Source organism: Zingiber officinale, chromosome 1B, assembly GCF_018446385.1.
Source record: "Zingiber officinale cultivar Zhangliang chromosome 1B, Zo_v1.1, whole genome shotgun sequence".
NCBI classification, from domain to species: Eukaryota; Viridiplantae; Streptophyta; class Magnoliopsida; order Zingiberales; family Zingiberaceae; genus Zingiber; species Zingiber officinale.
In genome coordinates this window covers 44,422,579-44,439,363 of record NC_055986.1, presented here as the reverse complement: position 1 = coordinate 44,439,363, position 16,785 = coordinate 44,422,579, and the positions used below count along the sequence as shown (strand labels likewise).

Below are 16,785 nucleotides of genomic sequence, written 5' to 3'. Positions count from 1 at the left end.
CATGCACTAAGTTCAAAGAACTAGAGAATCAAAGTAAGAAGTACCCGCCTTAAAAGAAGATCGTGATCAGAAATCCTACGTCGAGACCTCCGTCTCGAATCAAAGTCCTGCAAATAATATGATATATGGTTTAGCTAATCACATATACAACAACAAGCTAAACCCCAAAACCCAACTTAATTAGGGAAAAAAAACCCTAATCCAACTATGTATCTCGATTTACCCAAATCCAATCGCCAATTCCATTTGAAGATCCCAAAGCATCACGGAGAAGATGAACTATCCTAAATTCAAACAAAAATCCTAAATATGTCAAAAGATCTGGAGAACTACATAGATGAAGGAATCATCCTCAGAATCAACTTCAAATCCTTAAGTTGCAATATGAGTATACCATCACGACTTCTCAAAGAGCAGTAAATCCCAAACGATCAAAATCCCTGGTATCACCAAGAGACTTCAAGAAGGTACACCGAACTCTAAACCGACGGTCATCTTAAGCGTAGAGCAACAGACAACCAAAACCTAACTAACGTCACCTTACCACCTCCCGAATCTGTACCTTGAATCAAAACCTTTAAGGAAGGCAGCACTATGCACCGAGAATCCGCCAAAATCTCGCAAATTCAATCAAGAATAAATAACATACCGAGACTCTTGCAAAGAAACCCGAGAAACCCCCGCTAGGACCACCAACATTCAATCCATCAAGATGAATCCAGATAACCCAAATTCAGTCATCAATTCCCAAATCCGTTGCAGAAACTTTAGAGGAGGCATAGGGCAGAGCAAGGAAAAACATAGAAATTTCGATTCGTAGCTCATTTAACCAGAAAACCAATCATACTCGACAATCACCATAAATCTAAGCATCTACCCCTTACTTCATGGAGTTCATACCAATACAGGATGTACCTGCTGGCCAGCTCTCGTCGCGGTCTGAGGTGGTAGTGGATCGGGCGGGCGGCGCTACGACAGAGGGAAGAGGTGGCGTTTGGGGCTGGTATTGCGGTTTCTTCTCGAGGGATCGGCGACTGTGCTTGCGGGATAGAAGAGAGGCCGACGGTGGTTCTGGGGAGAAGGGTTCGGCGAAGGAGAGGCGGCGGCGGCTGATGATCGTGCACGGCGGCGATGGGTGGAACAGCAAGGTCGCGAGAGGGAGAGGGATGGTGGCGCATCGGGCTTAGGGCACGGGAATGAGGAGAACTCGGCGGAGATGAGAGGAAGCAAACTTAGGGTTTTTATTTAGCACTTAGGTTAATTGGGCGTTAATGAAATTTATTAACTCCTACTTAAGGGGTATTCTAAACAGGCTTTTATCGGGTCCATTAGTGCATCCCCTCTAAATACGTCATACTAGCTCCAATTAAATCGCAAAAAATTTCTAATAATTCCAATAGTATTATTTCCTCAAATAATCTTATTATTTATTTATTATTTTGTTGTCGTATTTTACAAGACGTATTTTCATTAACTTTTTAATGAAGGTTTAGGTGACCAACTTAACTTAGGTAATTTAAGTAGGTCAAATTGTAGGACCCTAAGAGTCCTGCTAGAGGGGGTGAATAACTCTACAAAGGAAAACGAACCTTCCTCGAACATTATAGCTTTATAAGAATCAACACTTGCATAAAAGAAATAAGAGACTAAATAAAAAAAGGAAGAGGCATAAAATGTTTACTTGGTTACAACTTGGGAGGTTATTAATCCAAGGAAAATGAAAAGCTCACTAATGTCTCCTTCAGGTGGAGAAGTCTCTTACAGCAGTTGAAACACCCAATTATAGAACAAGACTGAAAAGAAATCAATTAAAAGTGTTGTTTTTAATCTTCTGGGACCCAGTCTGTATTTATAGCTCTGGTCGGGATGCCTGGAAGGGTTTCAAGCGCCTAGGGGATAAACTTTTATTCCCGTCGAAACAGAATATGCCACGTCGCGTTCCGGATAAAATCCTGCTCTGGGCACCCGAAAGGGTTCCAGGCGCCCCGATTCTAAAAGTCAACATTTTATTGACTTTCTGTCCCGACCTTCCACTCCGGTTCCGCTTGCATTGATCCGGGTCTTCCGCTCACTTGGGTGATCTCAGGCATCCTGAATATGGCTCACCTGAACCTAATTTTCGGCCTTCGAGCAGTCTTCCGCTCCAACTTCTCATTTCTTGAAACGTCACGTGCCTCCTTCTCGTCCGCCGGCATACTCTTCCGCAGCACCTCGTGTCTTAGACGCACCAAGTCCGTCGGCTCTCTCCCTTGTCGTTCTTCTCGCTAGCTGCGTCTTTCGCTCAACTTTCTGTGCTCCTAGTTCCTGCACACTTAGACACAAGGGTTAAATACCAACATAATCTAACCTGACTTGATTGATCACATCAAAACTACCTTGGGTACTAACAATCTCCCACCTTTTGATGTGAGTAATCCCAAGTTAAGTTAAGGTTGAAGGCGCTGGAATTTCGTTCTGTTTAAATTTTCTTGTACAAAAATTACACAAGAACAGAACTTTTCCTAGCAATCCGCATGTTCGATCAAACATGTGTTTGATCAATCAAGCAAGTTCTTGAATGATCAAAGCACACCTTGATCAAAGTACAAGATCTCTGACCTCTTGTGTTGATATTCAAAAACGATACAAAGAAAACTAAACTAATTGCGCAGCGGAATTAAAGAACTAGTTGTACCTTTCCTTTATAGCTAAAAATCTCTTGATCTTCTGCCGTATTCCTCTCCTCTTCTTGGGCGTCGTGTGGGCGACGATCTACCAAGACAACACCACCCTCCTTCTCTTCTCGATTTTCAAACCGTCGGCTACAAAAGGAGGCTCTAGGGTAAAGTACCTTCTAATCTTCTTCCTTCTCTTCTTCTTCTTCTCCTCCAATCCGCCGGCCACCAAGGAGGAGGGGAGGGGCATCGGCCCTCAAGGAGGAGGGGAGGGGCACCTGCCCTAAGGAGGGAAGAGGGGCGCCAGCTACAAGGAGAGAAGAGGATTGTGGGAAATTAGGAAAATTAGGTTTTAGAGGGCATCACCTACTACTCCTTTTATAACCTTTGTCGTCGGTTACAAAGAAAGAAAAAATAACAGAATTCTATTAAGAAAAAATCTCTCTTTCTGTAACTATGTTAAGCCAAACCAAGTTAAGTCAAACTAAGTTAAACGAAACCAAGTTAAATCAAACCAAGTTAAACCAAGCCATGGAATGGTGGATGTGAGGCTTTATATAGAGGCTACTATAGGGACCTAGAGGAGGAATTGGTTTAGGCCTCCTGATGGGCTTGAGCTTCTTGAGTTCGGCCCGAACACCCAACTCAAGTCCATCAATAATAACTCATACCACTAAAGGGTTATTATTGAACTATCACACCAATCCCATATTACAATATGAGCTCCTTCTTATCATGAGTGCGTTAATCTCCCTGTGTTTAAAATATCGTATGTCCGTTAATTAAATGAGTTACTAACAACTCAATTAATTAACAACTGATTCCAAAAGTAGTAGCATTCAACTTTATTATCATGTCAGACTAAGTCCACCTGCAAGGTTTACATGATAATCCTTATGAGCTCCTTAAGGGGACATCATCAATCTAAATAATTAGAACATAGATTCCTTCTATAATCAACAACACACCATATAAATAGTACTATTTCTCAACTCATCGGGCCTATTGATTTAACGGATAAATCTCACTCATTGATAAGTTAAAGAAATAAATACTAAGTATACGTGCTTGTTATTATATAGGGATTAAGAGGACGCACATTCATAATAACATAGGTTCTGTTCTTTTATATAGTCAGTATAAATCGAACAACCTCAAATGGTCCTGCTCAATACACACATAGTGTACTAGTGTAATTTTATAGTCAAGACATACTAATACCAAATTACACTACAACCGTTCTAATGGTTTACCCCAATCCATCTTGGTTGTGAGCCACTATTTATAATTTATAAGGAACTGATAACATGATCTTCTGTGTGACACCACACACCATGTTATTACAATATAGATTAAATGGACAACTGCATTGACATATATATAAATATAAAATGCAAACATTTGACCAAAGTGATTCTCATTTCAAAATATTTCAAAACAGATGCTCATACAAAAGCTAGACTTATAGTATACATCCCAATAAAGATAATAACAAAAACAAATAATAATAAGGTAATCAAATTGGTAAATTAATAATGTGCAAACAAATTAAATAAGTTGCATTACCCTCCCCCTAGACTTAGTTTTCACTTCTCCCTCTTTGATCATATTAAAATAGGGTAAACTATGTAAAGTCTAAGGAATAAAATTAAGAAGTTTTTGAAAAAAAAAGTTTAAGTTCTGAAAAATGTGAGAGTTTTAAGCTTAAAAAAACTCTACTTAAAAATGAAAATAAATTTTACAAATTAGTGAAGAAATTTTCTTTATCGGAAAAATTAAGTTCTGAATAATTTCTAATAGAAATTTTGACAAACAGTTTAAAGCATTAGTTAATTAAATATTTCATAGTTAGTCAATTAAATATTTTATTTCAGTAATTAGCTTCCCGGCTGTGACAAGATACTAGGCCTTTTTGATTATTGGAATAACAATCACTTCTAGGCAAAGTATTTTAAAGAAATTAAATTAATTTTTTTCTGTGAAAGTCCTAGGTAAAAAAAATCAATTTAAACATGATTTTGGAACCTAAAATCGATTCTTTTCTACAGGATTAATAAAAAATTTCTTAAAAAAATATTTTTATGATATTTTTCTAATTTGACCCTTGTGGTATTTAAAGTACCAATTTAATCCATTGTATTTTCTAATATGTTGAATATGTGAGCATGCATGTTTTTTTAAATTTTCTATTTCCTTTTTAAATTTTTTATTTTCAATTTTTACTTTGTCGAAATCTTCTAATCGACAAGAACCAGCTAAGGTTGATTTTAATTCCTTATTTTCTTTTTCTAACTTACAGCAATTTTTCAATAATATTTTTACAAACTGAAATAACTTGTCAGGAGGAAGAGATCGTACTTAACTTACCTTGTCGATCCCGTAATATGAAGCTCCCCCTGAAGTGTTGCTTTCTTCCGATGTCGTTCCCCCTTCATCGATGCTCATTTCGGACGAGCTTGCTTTGTCTTCATCTTCTTGGTAACTTGCCACTAGCGCAAGTTCGGCGAGGGCTTCTATCTCTGATTCGGACGATTTTTTATCCCATGTTGCTTTTAGATTACTTGGTCTGGACTGGCTTCTTGTCCTTCTCCTTGTCCTTGTTCTTGTCCTTGCTCTTCAATTTTGGGCAGTTATCTTTCACATGCTCTTCTTCATTGTAGTGGTAGCATCTTACTTTTCTTTTTATTTTTGTACTCTGCATTTGATTAAATCTTTTAAATTTAAATAATTTTTTAAATCTACTTACCATGAATGTCGTTTCATCGTCATCGAGAGAAGATTCAGAATTTCGTTCGTCCATCTTTACCTTTAAGGTAATATTGTGCTTTGGCTCCTTCTTCAGATCTATATATCTCGTTTCATGGACTTCAAAAGTTGAAAATATTTCTTCTAAAGTACTTGATTATAGATCCTTAGATATATAATAAGTATCTATTAATGATGTCCATTCAGTAGTCCTAGGAAATGTGTTAAGTGCGTACCTTAGTGAATCTCGGTTGCTTATCTTTTCCCCGAGATTCGTGAGTCCGGTGATGAATTCCTTTATTCGTGAGTGAAGGTGTGCAACAATTTCTCCTTCTTCCAACTTGATATTGTTGATCTGGTCCCTGAGCAGATCCCATCTCGCGAGTTTTGCCTCCGAGATCCCTTCGTGTAGTTCTAAAAAATTCTCTAGAGCTCCTTGGCTGACTCGTAGACTCTGATTCGGTTGACTTCTTGAGGTGGTAAAATGCTAAGCAGGTGAAACTCTGCTTTGCCGTTTACCACAAAGTCGGCTTGCTCCTTCTTCATCCATTGGCATTCTTTTTACCCTCAGGTGCTACAAAACTGAATTTCATTATTAAAAGTAAATCGAAATCTGTCTTAAAGAATACCTCCATCTTTTTCTTCTAGCTCACGAATTCTTCCTCGGACTTTGGTGGGTAGATGCTCATTCCGACCATCTCGTATACTTCGTTCGACCGTTAGTCCTCCTGAAGCAAACCTTGTTCTGATACCACTTGTAAGACCCTAGGCGGCTGGCTAGAGGGAGGTGAATAGCCCTGCAAAGGAAAATGAACCTTCCTCGAACTTTATAGCTTTATAAGAATCAACACTTGCTTAAAAGGAATAAGAGACTAAATAAAGAAAGGAAGAGGCACAAAAGGTTTACTTGGTTATAACCGGGAAAGTTATTAATCCAAAGAAAATGAAAAGTTCACTAATGTCTCCTTCAGACAGAGAAGCCTCTTACAGTAATTGAAACACTCAATTATAAAACAAGACTGAAAAGAAATTAATTACAAGTGTTGTTTTTAAGCTTCTAGGACCAGGGCTGTATTTATAGCCCTGGTCGGGGTGCCTAGAAGGGTTCCAGGCGCCTGGGGGGATAAACTTTTATCCTCGTCACAACAGAATGTGCCACGTCACGTTTTAAATAAAATCCTGCTCTGGGCGCTCGGATTAGGAAAGTCAACATTCTGTTGACTTTCTATCCCGGCCTTCCGCTCCGATTCCACTCGCATTGGTCTGGGTCTTCCGCTCTGGCTTCACTCGCTTGGGTGATCTCGACCATCCGAAATAGGGCTCACTCGAACCCAACTTTCGGTCTTTGAGCAGTCTTCCGCTCCGGCTTCTCGTCCCTCGAAAACACCGCGAGCCTCCTTCGCGTCCGCCAGTGTACTCTTCCGCAGCACCTCGTCCCTCGGACACACCGAGCTCGTCGGCTCTCTCCCGTGACGTCCTTCTCACTAGTTGCATCTTTCGCTCGACTTTCTATGCTCCTAAGTTCCTGCATACTTAAACACAGGGGTTAAATACCAACATGACCTAACCTGACTTGATTGATCACATCAAAACTACCTTGGGGGTACTAACACAAATAAGTATAAAAATTTAAATTTCTCATAAAATTCAAACTTCAGAAGTAGAGAAAACTTTAAATGAGATGCACAGCAGAAAAATCGTTGGACCAGATGATATTTCGATAGAGGTACGTAAGTGCTTAGGGAAACAAGGTATTAAATAATTTACAAAATTATTTAACATGATATTAAAAATAAAAAAAAAATCTGATCAATGTAGGATAAGTACTCTAGTTCTCTTATATAAGAATAAGGGAGATGTATAAAATTATGCAAACTATAGGGGTATTAAACTAATGAGTTATACCATGAAAGTTTGAGAAAAAGTAATAGAAACAAGATTAAGGAAGGAGACGACAGTGATCAAAAATCAATTTGGGTTCATACTTGGAAGGTCGACAATAAAAGTTATACATCTTATTAGACAACTAATTGAAAAATATCGGGAGCAAAAACAAGATCTACACATGGTATTATATTCATTGACTTAGAAAAATCTTATAATAGAATTCCAATAAAAATTATATGAAAAAAATTCTAGAAAAGAGAGGTGTTAACATATCATGTATTGAACTAATTAAGGATATGTATTAGGATGTAACGACCAGAGTAAAAACTTCAGACAGAGTAACTGAAGTACTTCCAATAAAGATAAAGTTACATTAATGATCAATTCTAAATTTCTATCTTTTTATACTAATTATGGACGAACTCACTACACACATTAAAACACAGTACCGTGGTGCATGTTGTTTTACGGATGATATTATTTGGGTAGATGAAACACATGAAGAAGTAAATGTTAAACTAAAATCTTGGCGGGAAACACTAGAAGAGAAAGATTTTAAGCTTAGTAGAATAAAATCAGAATATATAAAATTTAAGTTTAATAATATTAGATGTAATGAGATAATTGTTAAGATAGTAGATGATGAGTTGCCTAAAATCGAGAGCTTTAAATATTTAGGATCATTTTTACAAAATGATGGAAGGATTAGAAAGATGTCTTACATATAATATAAACATGATGATTGAAATGGAAGAGAGCATCAAGTGTTTTATGTAACTGTAAAGTTTCTCTAAAATTTAAAGATAAGTTCCATAAAATCATAGTTATACCTACTATGTTATATGAATGTGGATGTTGGACTATGACTCGAACATATGAGTAGAAAATGAGAACAATAGAGATGAGAATATTAAGATGGATGTGTGAACATACAAAGATAGAAAAAGATTAGAGAGAAAGTTAGAATTACATCTATTGAGGAAAAATTCTGAGAGATAATTTTAAAATAGTATGGACATGTACTTAGACGACCAATAAATTCCCAGTTAGGCGATGTGAAACTATGACAAACACATATCAAATGAGGAAGACCAAATAAACTTGGTTAGCAATAATAAAATAAAATAAAATTTATTTAAATATAGATGATGATATAATAGAAGATAGAACTCAATGACGTAAAATGATCCATATAGCTAACCCTACTTAATAAGATAAGACTTGATTATTATTGTATTTATGATAATTCTCAAAAAACCGAAACAAAACATGAATCAAAGGTTAAACATGTTTTATCCGACAAAACACAACTTTTTGATAGGGACAACGTAATATAAACTAGCAGGATTTAATCAAAATAATAGGATGCAATTTCCTTAAATGGAGTAGTATATGCCTAGATAAGCTTCATTTATATAGCTAATTAAGTGATTAGAGAAAAGAATGCACAGGCATTCCTGTCCAAACAATAAATTTGTCCAAAAACTCTTGAATCCTTGCATTTATGTAGCTGCTTGATGGCATACCATAACCTACACTTGACCATGTTAATTTAGATATGTTTTCTCCTTGCGTGCTAGCTTCTCATCGGCATGCGATATCTTGCCAGGATAATTGCAACTAGATGTTTCAGAACCAAGCAAGCTACAAAAACAAATAACGCAGTATCAGAGGTGTTCGCTCGAAATCGATTGGCTAAAGAAAACTCTTACCTTCTATCCACTAAAACCATGGAGCGCAGTTCACAGTTGCCAAAGCTGTAGAACAGTAAATGAAATAGATTAGCAAACCAAGAATAATCATATCTTTGATACTGATAGTAGATGATTATATGATCTTGTTTCCTTTCTATGTTTAACCACTTAGCATTTAATAAAAGACGATCAAAGTCTATTGACATCAACCCATCATTTATAAGCATCCCTAGCCTTGCATATAAACAGGCTTGAGATAACTTTTTAATTTCAGTGCATCATGTTACAATTAGAAACCTCGTAAAGGAATCACCCGTCACCAAAAAGAAACTATTTCTGCGTTGTGGAGAATTAGGTTAGGATTGAGGGAAGGATAAATATAACAGATTGAAAAAATATTCTGCATTCCATCATGATCGCAGAGCTTGCAAGTTGTCAGAACTGAATAAAGAAACAACAATAGTAGAAAACAAAATGCTTTAGGATTAAAAAAATTATAATAATAAAAAATAGTATCGAGTTCACCAATAAGAACGTTGCAATAGGACGAACAATATTCCGTTTTGCGTCATGACCAGAGTGCTCGTAAGTTGTCAGAATTGAAATAAAATACAGCAATTGTCAAAATGCTTTGAAATAAAAAATTAAAATAAGACAATAATAATATCAAGTTCACCTATCCCAATGTGCAACCGAGTGAACAACATTATGTTTCCCACCAAATTATTTTTCTAGGGTTGACGAATAAGTACCTTGCCAGACCTACTTGTCACGAGTCCCCTTCCCTCCTACCTAGTCCAACCGAACTAATTCACATTAAAGAACCCATCCAGACCAATTGTTGTGCCCAACTTACTCGACTCGTCCAAACCGAAAACCGACCATATTTAAATGGCGCACCAAACCAAACAATATTATGTTTTCCACCAATTGTTTTTCTTTCTAGTCTCATTACTATTAGTTCAGTTGTTCATGGATTTATAATATTTTCAAGTCCTTTTGGATCTAAAGTTCTTTGTGTCTGTATTTGGTACAAATTTTGTCTGAATTAGTTCTCTCAAACTGTAAATTGAAGATGCATAACTATTGCACAAGAACAATGATTAGATCACGATGAAAGAGAAAGACATTAGGAATAGAACTTACTATCTACTAATTTCCTCCTTCACAATAGGATGACAGTCACCACCAAATGCTTGTAAAGTATAAAACAAGAATGCACTATGGCTTACAATAGCAATTTCCTTCTCTTTGCGTGTCCATAACCTGTAAAATAAACCAAGATAGCATGGAATGAATGAATACATTGTGGTAGAATAAATTTTTGCCCAAACTCCCAGAGATGGCTGCCTAAAAATCTTCCGCGAGTGAAGCTCAATTTAATTGGAAAACCCATAGGAGGAAGATTAGAAAATTCAAAAGCAACAAAAAGAAAACCCTTTTTTGTCCATAACACCCTCCTTACATCTTCAATGTTACTAACAAAAATGGCTAAAGGAATACCTAATTGTGCAAGAGCTAAAACCATCTTCATGGGTGATTATTCGGCCAATGAAAGCTGATATTCAAGATGCAAGACAAATGTTTATTCTTTCACTATTTGAGCAGTTATGTTTTCCTCCTTTTCTTCCCGTAACACCCGAGAGAAAATTATTGATAGGATGTTTAACTCAGAAAAAAATAACTAAATCAGGATTAAAAAATAAGTTTACAGACAAATCAGAAAGCAAGTTAATCATGATGAGAAGACAAAAAAACATTAAAGGTTATGGAATGACAGTTGCATGTAAACAAAGGTAAAAGGCAATTGTCTCTTAATTATCATCCCATACGAACAATAACGTCGAATTAAGAATTTACCAGTCGATAAACTTCACTCCTCTAGCTGCAATTTCTTCATTAGCTTCTCTGACATCAGCTTTCCACAATACGTCTTCATCATTTTCTACCTAAAAAGAGCCATATCCAATTATATTTTACAAGGAAAAAAAAACTGTAATGCTATTTCTTAAAATTGCATTAGTGAGCGAAAGAAAAAATAATAGTAAGACTTGCCAAAGAAAAGTCAATTGCAGGAAAAAGTTGTTGGCACTCGCTTATACTTCTTCTTTTATCACATGGGTTAACTCCCTGCAATTGGTGTAAATATACCAGATAAGAAAACCACCTAAACTTACTACTGATAGAAGTCATTATTTATACGACAAGATTGCTTATCATTATCAAGAAAGATATCCATTTTTTAATGAATAAAAGAATTTTAGTTAACAATCCACGTCTCTGAAAATGACAAGTTCTTGGCCTTAGTGTCAAGATATTGAGCAGTTCATCATATATTATTGGGTAAAAACCTGAATTGTAATTAAGCAGCTTAGGATGATCCAATTTGATGTTTAGTTGGACTTATAAATAGCAGTTTATACATGCCACTATGACATTTTTTTTTCGTAATTCAGACATCTAGCTCTTTGATCCAATTACTTTTGGAGGTGATCAGTCTGTCCCACGAAAATTTTCTCGGATACCAGAATAAATCCGGAAGTAGGAAAACAGCCAGAATTCCAGATTCCCACGAAAGGAAATTAATTCTGCAGTGATTTTTAAACCTTTAACAAATAGAAGCTACAAAACAAGAGGGATACCAGGCGTTCACGACATCGTTCAACTGCTAGGAAAGGTGGACAATTCAAACTGGAAATAGCAGGTCGACCACTGTGCCCTGTGTTTTCAACCATCAAAGGAGGTATGTTCACTCCGTCAGTACAACTCTCACCTCCAAACACTCCAACTGCTGTTTGCATTGTCCTGTATCAGATTGTCATTGTAATTAAAAAAATATAGAACAAAGAACATTGCTTTGTTTCATGTGATGCATAGATCATCTTCTACTATCTAAATTTCCCGAAGACAGGGGAGTAGGAAAGAAATATATCTATATCAATATATGTAAGGTTGTGACATACAACTTAAGACACAAAATTTACCCTAGCCTATAAATTTTTTACTGAAGTTTAATAATACACTGTAGAATACATCAGAGATCGTCTAAACTAGATAATTATGAGATAAATTTCTCCTGTCTTAATGCCGATATTCATTTAGTCTCTTCTTCTAATCTTCCTTGGCTTTCTATTTCTATCCCATATGTACATTCCACACATACAGAAAAAGCAATATTGAAAGAATATCCTATCCCTCAGATAAAATACGTGGATATACCCAGATATACACGAGATGCAAGCTTACGGGTCAACAATCAAGACCAAAAAAGTTAAGTCAAGGCAAACTATATGCATGCTTTCCCTCGCTTAGGTCCTTACTATCTTCTTGATTTCAATGTGCGCCTACAGACAAACAGAATAAGAGATAGGATCAAGTATCAACTAATCTGAAAGCTACCCAGTGCAAAACATAAGGGTACAAGGATGTTCAGTATTATCTGTATTACCCTAGCATATGCTATTTTTGTGACTCAAGATTTTGCCTCCAAGATAGCAATAAAGCAACCTTAAACTTGCATCAAGAGGTTGAACTATCATGTCAACAATGATAGAAACCACCCATGTTAGTACTGATTCATCACATCTTATGATCCTAGACAACAAGTCAAGTTAGTCGTGCTCACTGAACATCCAATTTCACTGCAGAACTTTTCACTAAATTCTATGACAACTTATAAGTTTCCTGAATGCTAGCAGACTGATCTAACAAGCAAGCCATATTTAGCAAATTTAGTAGAAAACACACTTTTTAAAATGACAAGTTAAATACAATTAATCCCAAATAGTTGGGACAAAAAAAACTTTGATGATAATTGTTATAATAGGGATAAATTACCTAATCATTATATTACCAAATCTAATTAGTTGGTCATTACGTTACCAAGTCTAGGTTCCTAATTTTTAGATTAGTTAGTTGTTCTATAACCTATAAATACATGAATATATTCCTATTTGTTGATAAACTAATATATAGAAACTTCTAGGTGGTATCAGAGCCTCCCAACACTTCCCACCTTTCACCTATATCTCATGACATCTCTCACCCGTACAAGCCCTTCTTCTCTACCAACTAGAAACCCTCCTCATCCTATTCCTTCTGCATAACTTAACCTAAACCACCTGTTCTAGAGCCATCAAGGACGAATGAATTGAGGAGGAAGAGGAGATCGAACGGTAAGGAGCTTGGAGAAAATAGGAAAAATAAAATAAAATATGCATCAGAATATACCTCAATAATGGAGACGTAATGACCAATTCAATTTTCCCTGACAAACCACACGCTTTTACTTGTTTCCGAAGATTATCAACCTGTAAGGATAGTATAAAGCCAATAAGAATGTAGTTTATTCCTCATACAAATGGATAAGTTTCTTTTTGAATTTAGTCCTATTTATTACAAAAAAAAAATAACATTTGTTTTAATTGCAATGTTGATAGATTTAAAAATAAATCTCAGAAAAAACATCAATTATACCTGATTCCATCCCAATGGAGTAAGGTGTGCATCAAAAAACTCTGGAGACATGTATGCACTGTGGTCCTTCTCACCTTCCACATTATGAATACCTTGTGCATGCCTAAGCTAGATATATATGCATATGCCATTGTAAAGAATCACCATCGAAATGCCCACTCAATTACAAAAATATTATTTAAGAGTAAAAATATATACATAAATTTCTTTCCTAGGAGCTCAAACTTCCAGGAAAGTGGTTAATTTGTGAATCACCTTTAACAAATACATTAACTAAAACTATAAACATATAGATTAGTCAATCAAACCAGTGCACAGTAGGAGCTCGAGCTTTTATTGTAAATGATCAGTCAATCAACTTTAATAAATATTTTAACTAAAAACATAACAACAACAAATACATTAACTAAAAATATAACAATAAATGGATAAAACAAACCAGGTGCACAATTTTACAACGCTGTAACGGAAACAAGCCTGATTGAGCAACATCCATATCTGCAGATGATTACATGATCCAGCATGAGAGTGAGTGATTTAATCTAGAAAATAAATAAAAGTAAAAAAAAAAATCAAGCAGCGCCACATCCAACCTAAAAAAAAACTAATGCATGGCTCAAATTAACTCAAATATGTGGAGTAGTTAACAATTATTAAAGATAACAAAAGAAAAAGTCTTCAATCCTTTAAGCAACTAAAATTATTTGTGAATTAGCATGGGAACTAAGTGGTAATATGCAAAGTTGAAGTGTTTCTCCATTGCTGCATAGGAGACGGCCTCATAGATGGTCGTACTAACAAGGAAGTTTCATGCAGACAATATATTGATATTAGGTTTCTTTCCATTTGCAAAAAGTGACCACATTTTTCAAATTTGTGCATGACAAACACAAGTGCATGGACGATAAAAGGAGCCTTAGCTGTCGTTCCAACAGATTGTAGAGGGAGAAATTTTCCTAGACACAAGTACATATGATGAAGGTCTTTAAGGCTGGTCAATGACATTCAATCCCTCCTGTATGGTACCATTAGGCACAAGCCCAGTCAGTCACTTCCCACTATCTCCGTTGCAGCATCGCTATTTATATATATATATATATATCATTCATTCATAAACAACTTAAAATTAATCTGGGATTTTCATGTTTTTTACTCTTAAAATAAGGGTAAGAAGAGACAAACTGCGCAGGAAAGTCCAAAAAAAGGGATCGGAATTGTCCTCCTCATCCCAATATCCATGGAAAACACCTTACATATCGGGATAAAAAAATAAAAATAGTGTCCACAAAAATTGCCCTGCCAAGCGACCACATCAATCATGTCCACGCCGCAAGGGGAAAAGACTAAGGAACCGAAATCGCTCCAGTTTCAGGGAGAAAATGCAACTGATCAAAGGGGCAATCCATTCAAGAAAGAACATCAGATCTTACTCATATGACACTGGCTGCAAGGCCGGAGGTGCAACGGGCAGGGTACGAAGCGATCCGGTGGCGAGAGGAAGGAGAGAATGAGGCCGGAAACGGAGACGATGGTGGTAACGCGAGGGTTGGTTGGTGAAGAACAGAGAGGCGGCGGAGAAAGCAGAGGAGGAAGAGAGGAGCAGGCGAAGTTGAATAAGTAAGCGTCGTCCTACAGAACAGTGGCGGAGGCGCTGGCGAACAGTGGAGGAGGCGAAGGCGAATTAATAAACGTAGTCCTATAAAATAGTGGCATTTTATAGTTGCTACGACTATAATAATATTTAAGGGATTTTAATTAAGTTAAAATTTTAATAAGTGTGAACAATTTTAACTAAAAGAATATTTTAATATAAAAATATTTTATAAATAATAATTTTGATTAAATTAAAATAATTTAATCAAAATTAATTTGGCCATAATTGACTTAGCTATTATAATAATATTAAAATAGGGCACCCAATCAAAAAATACTACACTACTGTAGAATGTGTTTATATTTTTTATAATAATATTGAAATAATTTAAAAATTAAAAATAAAATGTGAGTCGTGGATTTAGATTGGCCTGTCAAATTAATTTATCTTATCAACCTGGGCCCTTAGTTAGTCCCCGGATTGAGAATTTTTTTAAAAAAAATTTAAATTTAAATAAAAAATTTAATGGACTTTAAAGTTTGACCAGCTTAATTCGTAATATAATTTTAAAAATTTTAATTATCGACCCCACTCATGACAGACCTGGACCGATCCGCGCCCGCTGGAATCCATCTGACAGCTATACGCTTTAATGATTAAAAAAAAAAAAAAATCCTTTTTCAATAATCATCGGGGTAATTTATCTATCTGTCATTCCTTGGATATTTCTGGTATCTTTATGGATCTCACTGGCCTAACTAAATTGTCTTTCTGTATTTTTTCAATCTTACACGACTCAAATATACCTATTAAATAATAACAAAATCACAAAGTTAATTACTGTGCCAATACATAACAATAATCAAAGAATCACAAGACATCTCTCACACGGATATCCCAAGTCGATGGCCAGAATTCGACATCATAGTCATCCAGCCTCAGACTCTTGCAATGCAAGGCTTCTAATGAAATGGAGACTTTCCTCTTCCACGAATGCCGTGGAAAGCCAAAAGATTTAACCTCTTGAGAAACAACAACATAGGACAACATATACAGATGAAAAAACAAAACCATCTCTAAGATTTAGCCTCTCCATCAAAGTTCAGCTTATAAAAAACTTCAATGAAAATCATGATAGGCATTATATCGTCGTGAAAACTGTAAATAACTCTCTTGATAATTTCCAAGAGGCATGAAAAAGCTCACTTGTTATATTCCATGAGAAATGAATTCCTTCAGCACTAAAGAAGAATACTTACTTTATTCCACTGTTTGCCGACTCAAAGAATTTTGACTTGATTTATGAAAGAAACATTATTCTATTTTGCTATCTGGATTCTACAAAAATTGTTGGAATACGATTAGGTGCTATCAGTTGATGAAAGTTAGAATTGACTTCTATGATTCACATAGATAAATCTAGACTATTGATTTACTCAAAATCAATTATGGATGAATGAGAAATTAATTATTTAAAATGAAGTCCAAAATTAGTAGATGAGGAATAGTCCAACATCTAAAAGAACAAGAAGAGATTGTCTCCTTATATATGTTGATATGTTATTGGAGTTAACACAAAAAGCACAAGGTGCTTTTTTCCCATGGGCGAGCAAGTGCAATGAGTGCTTTGTTGGCGCACTTCGTATCATCGCGAAGAGCTTAAATTTATGCTCCAGGCGGCGGTGACATATCACCTGACTACTTAGGCATGACGTGGTACGGGTACGTGCAGGGA

At 35.8% G+C, this 16,785-nt stretch overlaps 1 protein-coding gene across 2 annotated transcripts; it reads right to left on the bottom strand.

Moving 5' to 3' along the window:
- Positions 1–8,627: 8,627 nt before the first annotated feature.
- On the bottom strand, positions 8,628–15,128 carry LOC122056074 (phosphoglycerate mutase-like protein 1). 2 transcript variants are annotated; one of them, XM_042617863.1, is made up of 10 exons: positions 14,887–15,128; positions 13,896–13,954; positions 13,457–13,559; positions 13,211–13,290; positions 11,623–11,785; positions 11,036–11,110; positions 10,841–10,929; positions 10,127–10,246; positions 8,999–9,043; positions 8,628–8,930 (listed from the first exon to the last, which is right to left on the bottom strand). In XM_042617863.1, exons 2-10 carry the CDS (start codon positions 13,946–13,948, stop codon positions 8,834–8,836), a joined length of 825 nt encoding a protein of 274 aa, XP_042473797.1. In that variant the 5' UTR covers positions 13,949–13,954; positions 14,887–15,128; the 3' UTR covers positions 8,628–8,833. The 2 variants fall into 2 exon arrangements, with proteins under 2 accessions (XP_042473797.1, XP_042473790.1); XM_042617856.1 differs by having other exon boundaries at positions 13,457–13,564; positions 14,887–15,127.
- Positions 15,129–16,785: the final 1,657 nt, after the last annotated feature.

Bases quoted from the DNA above. Each gene is read 5' to 3' on its own strand.
- LOC122056074 (XM_042617856.1), bottom strand. The intron at 11,786-13,210 runs GTATATTCTGAT...AATCTGATACAG, and splicing joins ATTACGTCTCCATTATTGAG to GACAATGCAAACAGCAGTTG. The intron at 10,930-11,035 runs GCAAGTCTTACT...GGCTCTTTTTAG, and splicing joins CTGCAATTGACTTTTCTTTG to GTAGAAAATGATGAAGACGT.